At 35.9% G+C, this 17645-nt stretch overlaps 1 protein-coding gene across 4 annotated transcripts in view; it reads left to right on the top strand.

The window, feature by feature from the left end:
* Window positions 1–15567, top strand: part of EPC1 (enhancer of polycomb homolog 1) — a 102550-nt gene extending 86983 nt beyond the window's left edge. For 3 of the 4 annotated variants that reach the window (XM_069086462.1, XM_069086459.1, XM_069086463.1), the window contains exons 11-15: window positions 8358–8476; window positions 8557–8643; window positions 9908–10049; window positions 10140–10506; window positions 14201–15567. In XM_069086462.1, the coding sequence (XP_068942563.1) occupies window positions 8358–8476; window positions 8557–8643; window positions 9908–10049; window positions 10140–10506; window positions 14201–14273 (788 nt within the window). In that variant the 3' untranslated portion in view covers window positions 14274–15567. The remainder of the gene's footprint in view (window positions 1–8357; window positions 8477–8556; window positions 8644–9907; window positions 10050–10139; window positions 10507–14200) is intronic. The other variant, XM_069086461.1, reaches the window with a different exon arrangement.
* Window positions 15568–17645: the final 2078 nt, after the last annotated feature.

Raw genomic sequence — 17645 nt, 5'->3', positions numbered from 1 at the left:
TCTACTGTTTTCTTCCTGAAAAGGTACATATACCATGGAAAAGAAAATATTCCTCATCAAGATAGAGGAATTAAGATGGTGTCCCTGTAATGTTCTATTCAGTGTAAACAGTTTTTTGTATGCTACCAAAGTAGACATTGGTGTTCTAAAAGTAATCTGCTAAAGAATTCTATTGTGCTTTTCTGATGAATATTGAGAAGATTAGCACCAGGTTATTCTATCAAAAGGCTGTCAGATCTTCAGTAATTTGCCTTAAATAATGACAAATGGAGTCCTCTTTTTTTTTTTTTAGGAGTTTGTTTCATTTACTTATGTAATTTTAGTGGACTAGCTAGCAAAAAACATTTTTTTCCTATATAGTTTAATCTGTTCTATATGACTGTACTGTATATTCTTTTAACTGTTGCTCATGGGGACCAAAGCTACAATAATGATTCATTTGTCTGGCATTATCTAGGAATGAAATGTTCCTCAGAGTAAATATTCTAGATGCCTGGGGTTTTACAGCTGTCACAATGAAAATTTTTATCATTTCAAATATTATAGGCCTCCCCCATTGCCTTTTTAAATTATACTGAACATAATTTAATCTTTTCATGATCAGTCAGTCATCATTATAAGCATCAGTTCCTGTTACTACATTTGTGTAAAAACAGTCAGGGGATGTTTGGCTGTTTACCCCTATGCTAAAAGGCCCCAAACTGCTTTCTGAATTTTTTTTTCTTTCCCTTGCTATGAAATGTCATTTCCTCTGCTGCCTGTATGCTTTATTTGCATGTATATTGCCCCTTGGTCTTACCCACCCCATTTGTGCTATTCCTAATCAATTTGCTCACAAGCTGGATGATTAACCTTGTTAGAACTATAGGTAAAATAAGAGGAAAATAGGTGTCAGAGTGCTGGCCTAAAGGTCTCCCCTTTGGCCAAGGTGAATCATCTTTAGTGGCATAGTCTTGGTAAAGTCTGTTTTGGTTTCTTAACTTTTTTTTTTCCGGGTTATTCCTAGTGTTCAGTTTTTCTGAATAGGTAATACAGCTAGATAAGTGATCTCTGGATAAGCAAGGTGTTAACTATATATATTTCTTTGCATATAGGATGCCATAATTTTGACTGATATTAAAGGAAATTAGGGACAGACTTATTATTTAGTCTATATACAGAACTGCTGAAGGCCAGTTGTTAGGTCCTCATGGTAGATGAGTGATATCATTGGTCTCTTAAGTTGAAAGTTTGATATAGATTTCTTTTTGTAAATATCCAGTGAATTTTATCTTAATTGTCCATATCAGTGGGCTAAAAGCACTGATTTAAATTAGTTTCTAATAGCAATGTGGTGAATAACTGTATATCTGTAAAATCATAAGCTAGAACTTTAAAAGGCCATCATTATTCAGATAATAGCCTATAGTCCCCAAAGAATCTGTCTTCCAGATTATAATATTTTTCATCATCTACAAAACAAAAAATTTTAAACTATATTAGCAAGGGGAAGGAGGAGGCTATCACATTATTAGTAACATTTACTTTAATATCTTGCTAGCATAGGTGACAAGCAATATTTTTATTGAGAAGCACTTAACAGAAAATTTATTATTAACTGTTGAATAGATTAATGTATATATATGTTTGCCTCTATACACACATTTATTTATTTGCTTGCCACATACATATCAGTTGTTAATAAATTAATAAATCTGTCTTTTGAGGCTGTATCTCAGTAGCTTTGACCTGCCCCATTTCCAACTTGGGCTGATTCATTCCTCTTTAGGCAGAATGGTAGCCCTCTGCTTCCAAAGCTTATCACATTGGTACCAGATTGGTGTTAACCCTAATGGAGTTCTGAGTTTCCACAGTCAGACAGCCCATCAGTCTCAGCTTCCTCCAGTAGCAAAGATGATAGGTGCCACCACACCCAGCAATATTAGTCTTATTTAGATAGCATTTTATGTAGAAATCAAAACACATGGGGGAAAAAACCACTTTTGTAAAAGAATAGTGACTTTCAGAAATTATAGATTCTCTATATAAACTTCAAACTCCTGGTCACTGAGATTTCATCATCATTTTAGATACCTGTTTTCTAACTTTCACATCGTGACTAAAAGTTTTGGTTGTTTTCATCAGTGAATAAAATTTGTATTTAGAATGATCTGCTCCAAGTCTAAATAACTAAAGTCCTAATATCTAACCATTGATGGAAATGTCTTCATTTTCAGTGCTGTAATTTTATATTAATGGATGTGAACAAATGAATTTTTCAAGATTAAGTCAAACAGGACACAGAGAAAGAAATTTTACTTTAAAATCCAGTTTAGTGAATAATAAATAGCCAGTTTGATTCCTGACCTTAGCTTAATGCTATTTTGGTTTTGCCTAATCCTTCATTGTAGAGTATCGAAATTTTACCTCTTAGTTTTACGACATTATTTGGTTCATTCCCAATTATAAATGTTAGTAATATTTTTAACTAGCTTTCAAATAGTAAACTATATGAGTAGTAGTCTAGATTTGTGTTAGACATGGTACAGTTGTACTGTAATTTAGTCATAAAGCGGGAGAAACTAGGTAGGGTTATTTGAAAGTGTAGACAACCCAGCACAATGATCACAAAGTAGCCAATCTAATGCTATAAGAAAATAATTAAATTTATGCCCAAATTAGTTTAAATTTTAAATGGTACCATTAATATAGAACTTTATGAGTAACCCAAGCAACCTAGAGCTTTCTAGCTATCATGTTCATCTTGATAAATTTGTACAATCATAACAAAATAGTATATTTAGGATTTTGTGTGTGATCACCAGGTTAAACTTCTGCTTTAGGGTATCATGCAGCATAAAACATTGTAACATAAAATTTTAATTGGGAAAATTAATTCCAAAAAGCACTGATTTCTTCAGTGGTCATATTCTTTGAGCATATGTCCCCAAAGCAGAAATTTTGGCATCCTCTGCCCTCCCCCCCAAAAAAAAAACCTCAAACTTTAAAATAAATAGAAGCTAAAGACATTTTGGTAAATTATTTAACTTCTTCAAAGAGATCTTTTTTTTTTCTTTTTAGAAACTTTTATAAGCTCTTCAAAAGAGTATTCTGGTTCAGAAGTACCTGCTTGATGCCTAGTTTTTATATACTTGCCACAAGTAACAGTTGTCTGGTGCTTTAGCTGCAAATTTCTTAGTAGTGGTTTTTAAATCTTCTTTTATTAAACATTAATGTAAGTATGCTGTATTGGACTCTAAATGCATCCAGCCCAGGAATATGTCTCTTGTGATAACAAATGACAGTTTGTGAGAGGGGAAAATTATCCAATCTAATCTCAAACTCCAAAATTTAAGAGATGTTCCTAAGTCATTCTTCTTTCTCTTGCTGTCTTTGTGATTTGTCATCTATGAAGTTACTAGAATCTTTTTACATTTTCAGCCTTATACCACCTCCTGGGGTACAATATAAATTAGTACTTACCTGTATTTGTTATAAATTGGCTTATCGTATTTCAAATCCTTGTTGCAATAGTTTTTGTTCATCTTTCCCATACCTTTTGTAATATGATAGAGACTAATAATTTTTTTTTGCTAAGTTTAACCATTGTATATCCAAATTTTTGGTATCTACTTACACACCAGCTGCTATCTCTTTACCCAAAAATCCCTTCATTTTCTTAGTTACTTCTCTAGAGGTGTTGAGATATAGCAGCCAGGACTGCACCATGTTCCAGATTCAAGCATATCATGGTTTTGGTGAAAAAGGTAGAATCTTTGAATCTTGGAGTTGGAAAAAGGATATAATATGTTATCTCATCAAACTTCCCAGCAAATTTAAAAAAGAGGAAAAAAGGCCCTTCAATAACATCCCTTCAAGAGGAGGAATCTGTGGTTTATCTATTCATTTGTTGAATAGCTAAGTCACAAATTTTAGGAAATTCTTCCTCCTATTAAGCCAAAATTTCTTTGAAACTACCCACAAGTATTAGTTCTGCCCTCTAAAGCAACAAAGAATAAGTCATCTCTCTTTACCAAGTCAGTCCTTAGGATATTTGAAAATAGCTATCATGATTTTTCCCCTTCTCTCTGCTTTTTCATATGAAGTGCTGTCATGTTAATGTTTCCTATTCTTTGCTTGTACAATATTTTTTATTTTTAATCCCAGTATAGGACTGAAGAGTTATCTTTTTTTTTTTTTTTTGCTCTCTGGAGGGCATTTGGGTTTAAGTGACTTGCCCAAGGTCACACGGCTAGTTTTTTGTGTTAAGTGTCTGTGGCCAGATTTGAACTCAGGTCCTCCCGACTCCAGGGCCAGTGCTCTATCCACTGCTCCACCTAGCCGCCCCAAGAGTTAGCATTTTTTAATTCAATCTTACTGATTTGTAGCCTTCATTGCAACCTACACAGATCATTCTGTATCTTAATTCTTTGCTCTCTAAGACATACTTCCAGTTTTGTGTAAGCTTGATTAACATAACCTTCTTTTAAGTATATGTCCTGAAAGTAGAAATTCAGACATACCCCCAAAATGCTCCAAACACAGCTTTTTAAATGAGTAGAGGCTAAAGACCTTTTGAAAAGTTATCTGAAAGGGCCTTTTATTTTTACTTTTCTCAAAAAGATCTTTTTTCTTTTTTAAAATGTATAAAACTTTTTCATAGAATCTTGAGGTTGAACAATCTTAGACGTTATTTAGTCCAATCGCCTATTTAAAACATGAATCCCCTCAATGACATCTCCAAGTTTTCATCCAGGTTACATTTTAAGATGTCTAGTAATAAGGAATTTGCTACTTTTTAAGGTAGCTTATTTTGCCTTTGAACAACCCTAATGGTTAGAAATTTTGGCTTTTATTTAGTTAAAATCTTCCTCCTTGAAATTTCTACCCATTGATATGGTCATTCTGCCCTGTAGAACATGTCTTTTTGCATTTCCAAATGACAGTCCTATTGTCTAATGGGACTGAAAGAGGAATTGCCCCATCATGTCTATACCTAAAAGCATTTACACTGGGTTAAGCATCCCCAGTTTCTTCAGCTAATCCTAGTATGGTATTATTTGATGTCTTTATAAGCAACCCCAATTTGTTTATCTCCTTCTGAAACTGGTTTTCTAGTACCCAGAGCAGAATACATTTATACCTATTAAAACTGTTTTTAGATTTGGACCATCATTTTAGGTATCTATTGGATTTGGTTTTTCATGATCTCTTCCATCTTGACATTTCATGAATTTGAGAAGTATGTAACGTTTGGTGTCTTTAGGCCAGTTTTCTAAGGCTCCTAGGTTCTTTTTTGGGTCAAAATGGAAAATTAAGATACCTAAAATCATTTTCTTACTTTTGTCTATAGTAAAGCACATCTGCCATTTCCTACTGAGTTATATACAGCCCCTGATAGCATTGTTGTCAGAGTTTCACTGTATAGGAAAATCTATAAAATTTATAGCGAGAAAGAGATCTTAGAGAGCATCTGCTATAGCCCCCACATGATAAAATGAGAAAATTGGAGTTCAGAGGAGTGAAATAACTGTCTGTTGATCACACTGGATAGGTAGAACTGGAATTCTAGAGCCCGGGTCCAATACTTGTTGTGCTCACAAAACACTAGAATTTTATAATTAGAAGGGCTCTTAGAGATCATTTAGTTCATCAATTGGAAGCCAACAGAGGAATAGTGACTTGCCCAGAGCCACACTTGGTCAATGGCAGAGTTAAAGGAATTTGTTATGTGCAAACTTGGAGATTTTTACTGTATACTCCCTCTTTTAGAATATTTATATACATGCTGAGACCAGGGCAAGTTTTATACCTACCTTTCAACTTCTACTATAAACCGATGCATCTACCTACCCTGATCTGATGTAAAGTTTTTCTCAGGCATTAGACTAAAACTTGTTATAATTCTTTAAAAACAAAAACAACCTAGCTTCCCATTATTTACCTACCTTCCCAAATATATTCATAGGTTAATTAGAATAAGCCCTCTTAGAGAATTTGTGATTATGCTATCTTCCAGTTAGGTTTTTAATGAGCCTACCTTTTTATTTACAAATTCCACCAAGTTGCCCTAGTATGAAGATGAGCCCCAAGGTTGCCTATGAGGCCTCCCTGTTCTGTAACCCCTCTTATGGAGATAACACATCTGTAATTTACATTTAAATTTTGACATTTCCAGCATTAACAGAAAATAGGCATGACTATCATACAGATGGTCACTGCTGATCATGTGTATTTTATTTTTATTTCTAAATTTTTTTAAATTTTAAAATATTTTATTTCTAAATTCACATTAGTAGAAAATGGCTTCTTTAAGCAATTAAAAAACACAGAACCCATAGAAGGTATACCTTGCTAAAATGGGATTTAGATAGTGACCAATGGATGTGGGAATAATATTTCCCTTATTTAAATCGAACAGAAATACTGAAATTTATTGCCTTGACTTCAGCTTTCTTATTTATTACATATCTTACATTTAGGTACTCTTGAGAAATAATGTTATCAAAATTAAAAAAAAACCATAAATCATTGATAGTTATTAATGAACAGGGCCTCATAATTTATTAGCTTTTATAGAAAAGCAATGGGGTCGCCTTCTTTAAAAGTCATAGTGTAAAATTATTGACCAGGAGGTGGTCATTTACTAGGAAGTAAGATGTGATAAATTGAAGAAATTCAGGTATATCCTTTATTTCCTTTATCTTAAGCATACATAACATGTTTCTAGTTGCCAACAGAAACAACCCTAAATCATTACATCACCTAGAGATTCTATGCTATTTGTCTTTCTAAATACCTTATTAAGCCCTCACAATCCATTTCAGAAAGCTCTATAGCAGTAGTTGTATTGGATGGAGAATTGCTTATCTTATCTGCTAATGTTAAGGGATAAAAGAACACCACAAATTCTGCTTACAGAAGTTCAAATAGAAAGAAAATGTTAGGGAAGAAAAATCATTCAGAAATCTGCTATATAAGAAATAATAGGCAAGAATACTAACAGATCTTTTTTCCCTACTGTTTTTCCCTTAACCATATAGATAAAGTTCAGCTAAATACAAAAGTCACATACATATACCCCACATGGCCAGAGATGTAACCTAACCTATCTGTTGCTTTCTAATCCCATTAAAAAATGATAGAACTTATACCCAACTAAGAGTAACTTATTACTGTTTGCTAGATTGGAGCTGTGTCCTGGGAGAGAGAGATCCTTCATGAGTTACATTTGAAGAACTTCAAAATTGATTGAATATTTGGCTAACCTTTATCAAAATGCAGTTATGCTATTTTTATTTTTTATTTTTATTTTTTTTAGTAAAAAACGTATTTTGAAACCATATTAACCTTTGGATTCAGGAAATCTGTATGAAATACAGATTCCCTGCAATCCCTAGACATAAATGCATGATAACTTTTTTGTTTTTAAACTCTTACCCAAACATTACAGACTTCTTAAAGAAGCCTTTAAGCCTGATGTATTGTGAATGTATGTGCTTTTTTTCCTTCCTTTTTTTAATTGGCAAGAAAGGTTTCCTTTAAAAATTGCACACACCCTTTTTGGGGGGTAATAAATGAAAATTTTTTTGTTTGTTTTTTTTAGAACTGAGCTCTCCATAGACAAACATAAGTAGCATAACACAGTGTCTTTCCTCAGACATCATTCTGTACAGTAAATCAACATAAACAACTCCGTTCTTATTGACTGGATTTTTTCCAGGTGGGTTAATTGGGTGGGGAAAATTGGGTAATTAACCTTTACTTTTGGAGCCTCCTTTCCTCCTGTTATATTTAGAGGATGAATTCTTTAGAGAAAAAAAAACCCAACAACAAACCAACCACTTTGTATCCTTCATATAGAGGGAATTTGTGTGATAAGTAAAATTAGAAACCATGTAAAATGATGAATATCTGTAACAACTGGTAGGGGTCATCCAAATGCATTGGAAATGTAATGCGGATGAAATAGAAACTGGTTTTAATTAAATTTATTGCTGTTAAGCTCTTGAAAACTTAAATCCAAACCTGTGGGTATGAAAGCTGGTGTTAACCTTTTACACTCTCTAGCAAAGTGTCACCGCTTTACAGAAATAATTGTGTGGAACCTGGGAAATGAGCATTTCACTTTCCCAGGATTAGGTCAGGAAGTTATTTTGACTTGAGACAGTCATGTAAAATGTGACAGGGTGCTTGCCAACTAGCAAACTGAGATAAATGTAGTTTGGAGGTGATATTTAGCAGGATTATGAACCTTTTAGGGACTCTGATCTTATACATGAAGCCTTTTTTTGTGATGTTGGAATCTTTTTTGTTTTAGGATTTCAAAACTTTTATAACTTTTTTGATGCAGTTTTCTCATTTTGTATTTTGTTCAGCATTTACAGCCGAACAATACCAGCAACATCAGCAGCAGCTGGCACTCATGCAGAAACAGCAGCTTGCACAAATCCATCAACAGCAAGCAAATAGTCATTCCTCTACCAACACTCCACAGGTGAGGGATTTGTCTGTCTTATGATTATCCCTCATTGTTTCCCGCCAGAGTTCATCTCTAATTGTCACCTGTTGTCATAGAACCTTGCATCTAACCAGCAGAAAAGTGGCTTTCGCCTGAATCTACATCATAGCCATTGTGTACAGGGTTTAGAAGGGACTCTACAGGTGAGTGTGGCAGGTGTTGCCTCTGCTCCCTCCTTTAAAAAACAAAACTTAAGAACATGGTTAAATGAGGTAGAATCTTATCTCCAAATTAGTGGACCTCTGGTCCACTTATATACCTCTTGAAAGAACTCCACATAGCATTTATCATAAGCATTTTATAAATTTTATCATAGACATGTATATAAGTTGTTTTACTAGTTTTATTACAATATCATCTCTACTGTTAAGAAAATTGCTTTTTAAAACCTAGAACATAGTAAATCCTGTTTAAATTTTTTTTTTTTTGCCTTTTGGAGGGCAGTTGGGGTTAAGTGACTTGCCCAAGGTCACATGGCAAGTTTTTCTGTTGAATGTCTGAGGTCAAATTTGAACTCAGGTCCTCCTGACTCCAGGGCTGGTGCTCTATTCACTGCGCCATCTAGCCACCCCTTTTTATAGGTTTAATTTTTAAAAACTGAGATTTTTGTCCTATTTGCACTGAAAGTAGAGATAAATTTGAAGCCTTGGGCCTATGAAAATCAGCATTTTATAAGAACTCCCTTTTTTTGTTTGTTTGTTTTGGTTTTAAATGGGTCTATTTTCTAGTATATTTGGGCTATACTTTAAACAGTTATTATCATTCTGCACCTACTATGTGTAAAACACTTTGCTTAGGTGCTAGGGATGTCTCCCATTCACTTCTATATTCTCTCTCCTCTCCAAAAAAGGCCCTCTATACGCTCTGCCCTCAAGAAGCTTATTTCATTTTTAAATTCTCAACCTTCAGAAGTACATTTGGGGAGGGAATAAGGTAAGGAGAGAGGGGGTAGGGGTGAAGATTTATTAGTTTACTATTTATGATTAGTTTTTTCCCTAAAGTTGGAGGTGGATTACTTAATCATTCATTTGTAGTTTTTATGTTTGTGAAATATTTTAATAACTTTACTAGCTATTTCTCATATAGCCCTTTGAAGTGAGCTATTGCTGATTCCACTCACCACTTGAGGATACTTGAAATTCATTGGGTCATTGACATAAAGAGATTATTATTAATTCAGATAATAGAATAAAATTCACAGCTCTTAAGTCTTTCCAGACAATATAGCATCTTTCACCAAATTTTTCTGAATGTCAGAAGGCGTTATGTTTAGTTAGTTTTACCATGTTAGTTTACCAAGCTTGTTTTTATTCTGCCCTAACTTTGGCTCTCCTGTCCTGTGCAACTTTAAGTGTCCATTAAGCAATCACTAAGTGGTACAATAATTTGTGCTTTTTTTTTTTTAAGGGTTTTGTTTCTAAGACATTGGATTCCGTTAGTGCTCAGTTTGCTGCTTCTGCTTTGGTGACATCAGAACAACTGATGGGATTCAAGATGAAGGAGGATGTGGTGCTTGGAATTGGAATGAACGGCATCTTTCAAGCCTCAGGTAAAGTGACGTAGACATTTAAGAATGCATTTCTGCTTTCGGTAAAACAGAATTACATATTTTCTGAATTCCTATTTTGTTTCTTTCTAGGAGTATATAAGGGCTTACACCTCAGTAGTACTACACCAACAGCACTTGTACATACAAGTCCATCATCGACAGCAGGTTCGACCTTGTTACAGCCTTCTAATATAACACAGACTTCAAGTTCCCACAGTGCACTGAGTCATCAAGTGACTGCTGCCAATTCTGCAACAACTCAGGTTCTGATTGGGAACAACATTCGATTAACTGTGCCCTCTTCAGTTGCCACTGTAAACTCTATTACCACCTTAAATGCACGACATATACCTAGGACTATAAGTGCTGTTCCATCATCTGCCTTAAAGCTGTCTGCAGCAGCAAATTGTCAGGTGCCCAAGGTCCCGTCTTCATCCTCTGTTGATACAGTTCCAAGGTGAGTAGGAAATGCATGCTCTGCCTCTTGGAAATGAGAGTTATTAACTTACAGGATGCTAATTGTGGGTGCTTCCGAAGGCACCTCTAACAGTGACAACAATTTTTTTTTAATATAGGTTAAAATCAGTTCTTCGTTTGATTTGGCAATTGAATTGGGAAATATTTTGATATTCTGTTTTAGACTTTGAGGCAGTACCATGAGGTGTCATATGTATACATCTTACATGTGCAATTTCCCTTGTTTCATCAGAATTATTCACCACCTTCTTTAAATCCCTATCACAATTCTGGGGTATTTCTTGCCTTTTTCTTAAGGCCAGTAATAGTCCTTAGGGTACATTTCTTGAATTTGTTCTTTCTTATTACATCAGTTAGCAAAAGTAAGTCAACTGTGTCTTAATACTGGACTGATTTGCATATTTCATTCTCTCCTCTTTTTTTGCTCTTGAAATTTGGGAAATTTGCTTTTCTGCAATTTTGAGGTACTATTTCTGTTCCCTCTGAACTTTGAAACAAAGATCGCTGAAAGTATCTTAGCAATCATATTTACAAGTTGTTAAATTGTTAGCACAGTGCCTGGTATATAGAATGTGCCATATCAATGTTTATTTCCTTTCCTTCTCCCCTTTTTTCAGTACTAAGATGCTTTCTTTGCAACAGCCTATGGTTGATGTTGTTTTCTAGTCAGTGTTCATTAAGTCCAGAATTATTTGTTCAAGTAAATCTGACTATGGTTGAAATTGGCAGATATATATTGGACTGTGGGCCCTAGGTGCTTTGCATTGTGCTAAACATTTGGGGGATGCTAAGAATTGTAAGGCACTAATACTGCTTAGAGTTTTGTTGGAGAAATGAGAAAAAACCATGAAGATAGTCATAACAAAATATTAAAATAGATTGATATTTGAAGAGATTTCTTAAAATGATCACAATGATTGCAAAATGAATTGTACAGTTAATACCTGCCACAAGAATGCAGAAAAAGAGCCTTAATTTCATACTGGGGAAGAAAGAGGGCAGAGGAATATTTCTATTTATTTATTTATTTTGCTTTGGGGGTTAAGTGACTTGCCCAAGGTCATACAATTAGTAAGTGTTAATTGTCTGAGGCTGGATTTGAACTCAGGTCCTCCTGACTCCAGGGCCGGTGTTCTATTCACATCTGCTCGGCTCCTGTCTAGCCACCCCCAGGGAATATTTTTAAAGGAAATTCCATTTGTTGTTTTTCTTAAAAGGTTAATATATGGTGCTTTAAAAGTTTGCCATGTGCCTTACATATTTAGCCTGACACCTGGTTGTCTGACGGAGAACCTGAAGCTGAGAGGGTTGATATGAATTGTGCAGAATTACACAGTTGATAAATGTGTGTAGAAGGGTTTGAACTCAGATTTTCTGACTCCCAGTCTGGTGCTTTGTGCACATGACTGCCTCATAACTTAGCTGGAGAGAAAAGAGGAAGACATTTTGGGAAGGTAGATAGCAGGTATGAAAATGCAGAAATGGGAAAACATGATGTTCAGTCGTGTCTGACTCTTTGTGACCCCATTTGGGATTTTCTTGGCAAAGTTGCTGGAGTGGTTTGATGTTTCCTTCTGCAACCCATTTTACAGATGAAGAAACTGTGGCAAACAGGGTTAATTGACTTGCCCAAGATCACACAGCTAGCTAGTAAGTGTGTCTGAGGCCAGATTTGAACTCAGGTCTTCATGACTCCAGGCTCAGCATTCTATCCACTCTTTCACCTGTCTGTCCAGGAAAGCATGAAAGTTTGTTTAATGGAACAGTGAGTAAGCCTGTCTGGTTTTAGTTGGAGGATTTGGGAAGGGGAGCATTTAGAAATAAGACTAAAGCAGTAGGTCGGTAGGGAAACTTAACTAGTTAGGAGACAATTGTAATATTTCAGGGGTGAGGTAATAGGGATCTGAAGCACAGTATAATAAAAAAAAAAGCATGTGAATGACAGTTCTGCTTCTTAGTATTTCTTTGTAACCTAGAACTCTTCCTCCTGAGTTCAAATCTGGCCTCAGACACTTAGTAGCTTTGTGACCCTGGGCAAGTCATTTAACCCTGTTTGCCTCAGTTTCCTCATCTGTAAAATGAGCTGGAGAAGGAAATGGCAAAGCACTCCAGTGTCTCTGCCAAGAAAACTCCAAATGGAGTCATGAAGTGTTGGACACAACTGAAAAATGACTCTATAACCAAGTGACCTGGAACAAGTACATTGGGGATTAGACTAGAATCTCTAAGGCCCCTTCTAGCTCTTGAGTGCTGTGATCCTGGGGTGGCAGCAGTAGAAAAAGGGGAGTAAGCGAGAGATTTCAGAAAAACCCAGTAGGACTGACAGGAGCTGAGCAGATGGGACTCAAATAGTAGATGCAAGTTCAAAACAAGTTTTAGTTAAAAATTATTCTTTGACTTGAACTTGTACCTTCAGAATGTCAGTCCCTGACTCAGTTCCCAGTCACTCCCTGACTCCAGGTGAGACTGCCCATATCTGTTGTAGGTAGTGTAAGGGAAAGAAACATCCTTTATCAGGATCAGATCCAGTACTCATAGCTGTGTGACCATGAATGAGTCACTTGGCACTTGTTTACGTTGGTTTCCTTATCTATAAAATTAAGATAATAATACAACCTACCTACGAGGGTTGTTTTGTGAGGGTCTAGTGAGATAATAATTGTGAAGGACTTAGCATTGAGCCTGGCACATAGTAAGCACTATATAAATGTTAATTGTTATTATCATTATTATTTCACATATGTTCTAGTCCTTACAATCAAGAAGTTCTTGCTTATATCTAAGTTTTCAATTCATCTTCTCCCCTATTTTGTCCAAAATGGAACTGATAAGAACAATGTTATGCATAAAAAAATTAAGAGATTGGCAGAACTGATTCACAGGTTTGTGGTGAATCACAAAGCAGAATATACCCTGTAATGTTACTGCAGCTTGTCTTTAAAATGACAAAAATGATGGGAGTAATAGTTGAATTCTTCCCTTTTGCAGTATGTTAGAAATAAGTTAACTAGTGATTTTTAAAAAATCTAGCTGTAATAAAAATGTTAAACCAGAACCCCAGTTATAACTGTTTAATGTCATATGTATTTTGGACTCCCCCTCTTTGGTTTTAAAATGTTCAGAGGCTCTATAGTGAATGTCTTCAAAACCCCATCATTAAATAAAATTCTTAATTTCCTGAAGTTTAACTTTAGAATAGGACTGTTCTAAAGGTCTAGCTATTTGTTTCCCCCTTCTCCCATTAACTTAGAGAAATTTTTTCATTCATTTATTGATATTCCTCACTAGAGTCAAAACGAAGAAACTTAAAGGTTGAACAACTTGGTTTTGTGCCATTTAGCAATATCTAAAGGTTTTGTAGAAGATTGAGACTATGAATTAAAACTCAGATAATTACCTTTTTAGTAGAATTTTTTAAGTTATTCAAGTATACTATTACCAGCAACATTGTTAACTAAGTTTCATAGAAGATTAAATAACTGAATAAGTGGTTATTAATAAATATATACTGAGAGAGGGGTTAGTATTAGCATAGTTTTCTTAGATTTGTTTCCTTCCTTCCTTTTTTTTTGTAAAATAATCACAACTTTAACAGACTTTGTGGTGAAAATTTTTTTGATATTTTGAATTTTTATGTTATATCTTAAGTAAATAATGCATCTTCTTTTTAACAGGGAAAACCATGAAGCAGAAAAGCCAGCACTGAACAACATAGCAGACAATACAGTAGCAATGGAGGTGACGTAGTTTCCACAGGAATGAACTGCAGCCTTGGGGACTTGATTAGGTGCTATGCATCAGTAGCATTTTGAATGCAAGGGATGATGGAATGCAGCACATGCGTTTCCGTGGCAGCTGTGGGGACTAGACAGCAATGCACATCTCTCATGCTTTGATTTTCTTTTCTTACTGTTAATAGGAAAGAATCAACATCTGTAAATTAAGCATACAGCAATTATCTGTACAGTACTGCATATTTGTAATCCCCTTGTATATATGTTACTTGAATACAGAAATGTTCATTTGTGATGCTTTGCACTTGGGGTGGGGGGAGGGAGGGAGGGAAACCAATTGCAACAAAGAGTGTGAGATGTGAGATTGTATAGAGATGAAGTGTCATCACATCATGTGCATGGTGCGGAACCTGCTGTTTTACCTATTTATTGTGCCGTGTTTACAGGTTTTTGTACACTGTACCTTCATTGGTTCCTGTGCTGTAGTAAATGTGTTAGGTAGCTGTGGACTCCTTGGTATTTTGTAAATGGTATAACATAACTTGGTTCCCCTCTGGGTCCCTGAGTTTTCTGTGTATCATGTGAAAAAAAATGGTGACATACATACAGAATTAAACAAAAAAAGGCATCAGTTTAAAATGGGGAATGTACTATTAAATGGGGATCTTCCTGGTCTACTATAATTAAGACAAGTAACAAGCTAAAGATGAAGTCTCTTGAATCTTCCCATCCCCACTCACCCACGAAGCTGTGGGTGGTCTCTGGTACTGAAAGCACTAAGGTTATGTTGCTGCTCCACAAACAGCCCAGTAGTCCCATTTCCTTCCACACCAAAAAGTGTTAAATCAAGTATGCAAATGGAGTCCTTACAACTGGAGTTTATGTTGTCTTGCCCTTTTTTTAGCACACAAAATTGTATTTTTTTTAATTGTCGAATTGTTTAAAAGACTTCATTCTTTACTTGTTCTTCAGAAAAAGGATATGAGGGAGAAGAATGCAGTAATTGCTGTACGTGTATCATCATTCCAGTTTCTAAAACAGCCAGCCAGCTTTTTTCCTTTTAAGATTCTCCAGAAGGCTGCAAGGCCAGAACCACAACTATCGGGTGCCTTCCTTTGGAAATATTGACCTCTCTTCTGTGAAGAGAATGGTACTTAACAGACGACTACTAGACTAGTGCTTTGTCAGTACCGAAGTCTGAATGCCCAGGCCAACGGCATACACTATCCTTAAGGTTTTTAATCCCACCTGGAAAAATTGTGACAGAACTCTCACAAAATAAACCCAGGGCATTACATGTCGGCTAATGTGTGGTGGTGTTCAATTTTCTTTTAGATACCAGTTCTGTTGTATGATTAATATAAATCCATGATAAGAAAAGGAGGGAGGCTGGGGATGGATCACTTATTCATCACTAAAATCATGGTGTGAACCAGAGGTCACTCTTGTGGGGTGGTTGGGATTTCAGTTCTAGGCTAATACTTTTGAGAAGTAACTGAGAGTGACAGAGTTCTGAGGTAACCAATTCTATTTTTTTCCAAAGCATCTTAGGTCTCTGTCAGGGCCACCAACTCATCCCATGCCTTTACTCTTGGACTAATCCAAACCAAGCAGCGATTCCATAATACAAACATCCTCTGTCCCTTTAGAAATTCCATCCTGGCCTTTGCAGCTGTCGAGGTGGAAAGCCTTCTCCTGTGCTTTGGAACTGCCTAATTTCTGAAAAAGCTTGGACACTAGAGTCATGCGTGGAACACGTTTGAGACCTAGAGGTAGTCGTGGCTGCTCCCTCTGTCATTGGCTTTAAGGAAAAGCTGCAGAAATAGGCGGTGCTTGTAGCTCTAAGTGCTTAACTCTGTTACCCAGCAGTAGCCCTCTGCTAAGGGTGGATGCTAGGTAGTAACAGATGGTTCCCAGTTGGCTGATGTACATCCTCCAGTATTCAGCACCAGAAATTAGACCATGTGTTTGCCCAGTTCTTAAATGCTTGAGGCCACACACATACTTGAGGCCATCTCTGCCCAGGAGAGTCAGTGGTGTCGATCCCCAGTGGTTCTGTATATTTGGTAAAATAAACATTCACGGTGGGGGGAGGGAAAAGAGGTGTGAAATTGGTGGTGGACACTTTGATGCTTTCCCCTAAGGTCTCCCTGAAGTCCTTGGTATTGACCAAGACCAAAATGACCAAACTGGATAGTGGGTTAAGTGCCCTCACAAAAACTTGAATTTAATGTTACTAGAACATGGACTCTGCCCTTTAGGGCTACCAATAACATGATTTTGTTGATTTCCCTCGGGTCGGGCATATCAGTGGGGAAATAAAAAATTTAGAGGAGTCTTGAGCCAATATTTGTAATCTGGGAAAGGTTCCTTCATAAGGCAATGTGTGAGGTCATTTGATTTTTAACTAGAAGAGAAGTGTAACACCAAGGTATCTACTGAGGGAAAAGCAAAAGAAAAATGTATAAGTGCAATGAAAACTTTTGATTTTCTATAAACTTAGTAGATTGTAGATTATTTTAGGATCATATACTTACTTAGAACTGGAAGGGACCTCCAAGGTCAGCTAGTCCAGTTCCATTGTACAGATGAAGAAACTGAGACCCAGAAAGGCCCGTCCACTTTTATGCAGTCAGGAATTGAATCCTGGTCTTGTAACATCAAATCTAACACCTTTCCATCTAATCTATCTAGAAAGAAATGAAACTTCAGCAAAACTTGTTTAAAATAAGACTTTTACCCTTTGGAAATGATTTCAAACAAAAAAATCTTTGAAGGGTATTTCCTGACAGCAGAAATATCAAGTTACTTTGGACATATAGAGATAGGCACACACACACACACAAATTTAAAACCAACAATAATAATAATAATAATAATGAGGTACTTAGAAGGTAACATTTTGTCAAAGGCAACCCTTGAGAAGGAGCTGTAGAAATCATTTTAGATTGTTCTTGGAAGATACTGTGTGAACAAAACATCTTGTCCTCATGCACGATGATGTGTGAGCATGTTTCTATACAAAATGCAGTTTGGGCTGTGCACCTCAAAGATGCAGGGCTAGAGACTCCTGTTTCACTTTTCTATACCATTCTATTTACCAAACACTTCTATGTATTATGTGTGCTTATGCCAGGTCCTGAGACTGAAGACAAATATGAGAGTCCCTGCCCTTAAAGAACTTAATTCTGAGCAACAGAAGGGGGGGAGAGAGAGAGATACTTGCATTTTTCTGTCTTGTAATTTCTGGCAGGGTACTAACAACTTTTATCCCCAAGCATGGTGCTTTGAATTCACTGGGTTCTCAAGCATTTATTGAAGGTCTGTAGCCAAAAATAATCAGAGGGATGAGAAAGGGTTACATATTTGAAAAGGCTCAAAAAAA

The sequence above is a fragment of the Petaurus breviceps genome, unplaced genomic scaffold (genome assembly GCF_028583685.1).
Source record: "Petaurus breviceps papuanus isolate PSGF00001 unplaced genomic scaffold, PetGlider_PUasm1.0 178, whole genome shotgun sequence".
Lineage (NCBI taxonomy): Eukaryota > Metazoa > Chordata > Mammalia > Diprotodontia > Petauridae > Petaurus > Petaurus breviceps.
The sequence above is the reverse complement of the archived record's forward strand: the minus strand, read 5'-3'. Positions and strand labels throughout refer to the sequence as shown.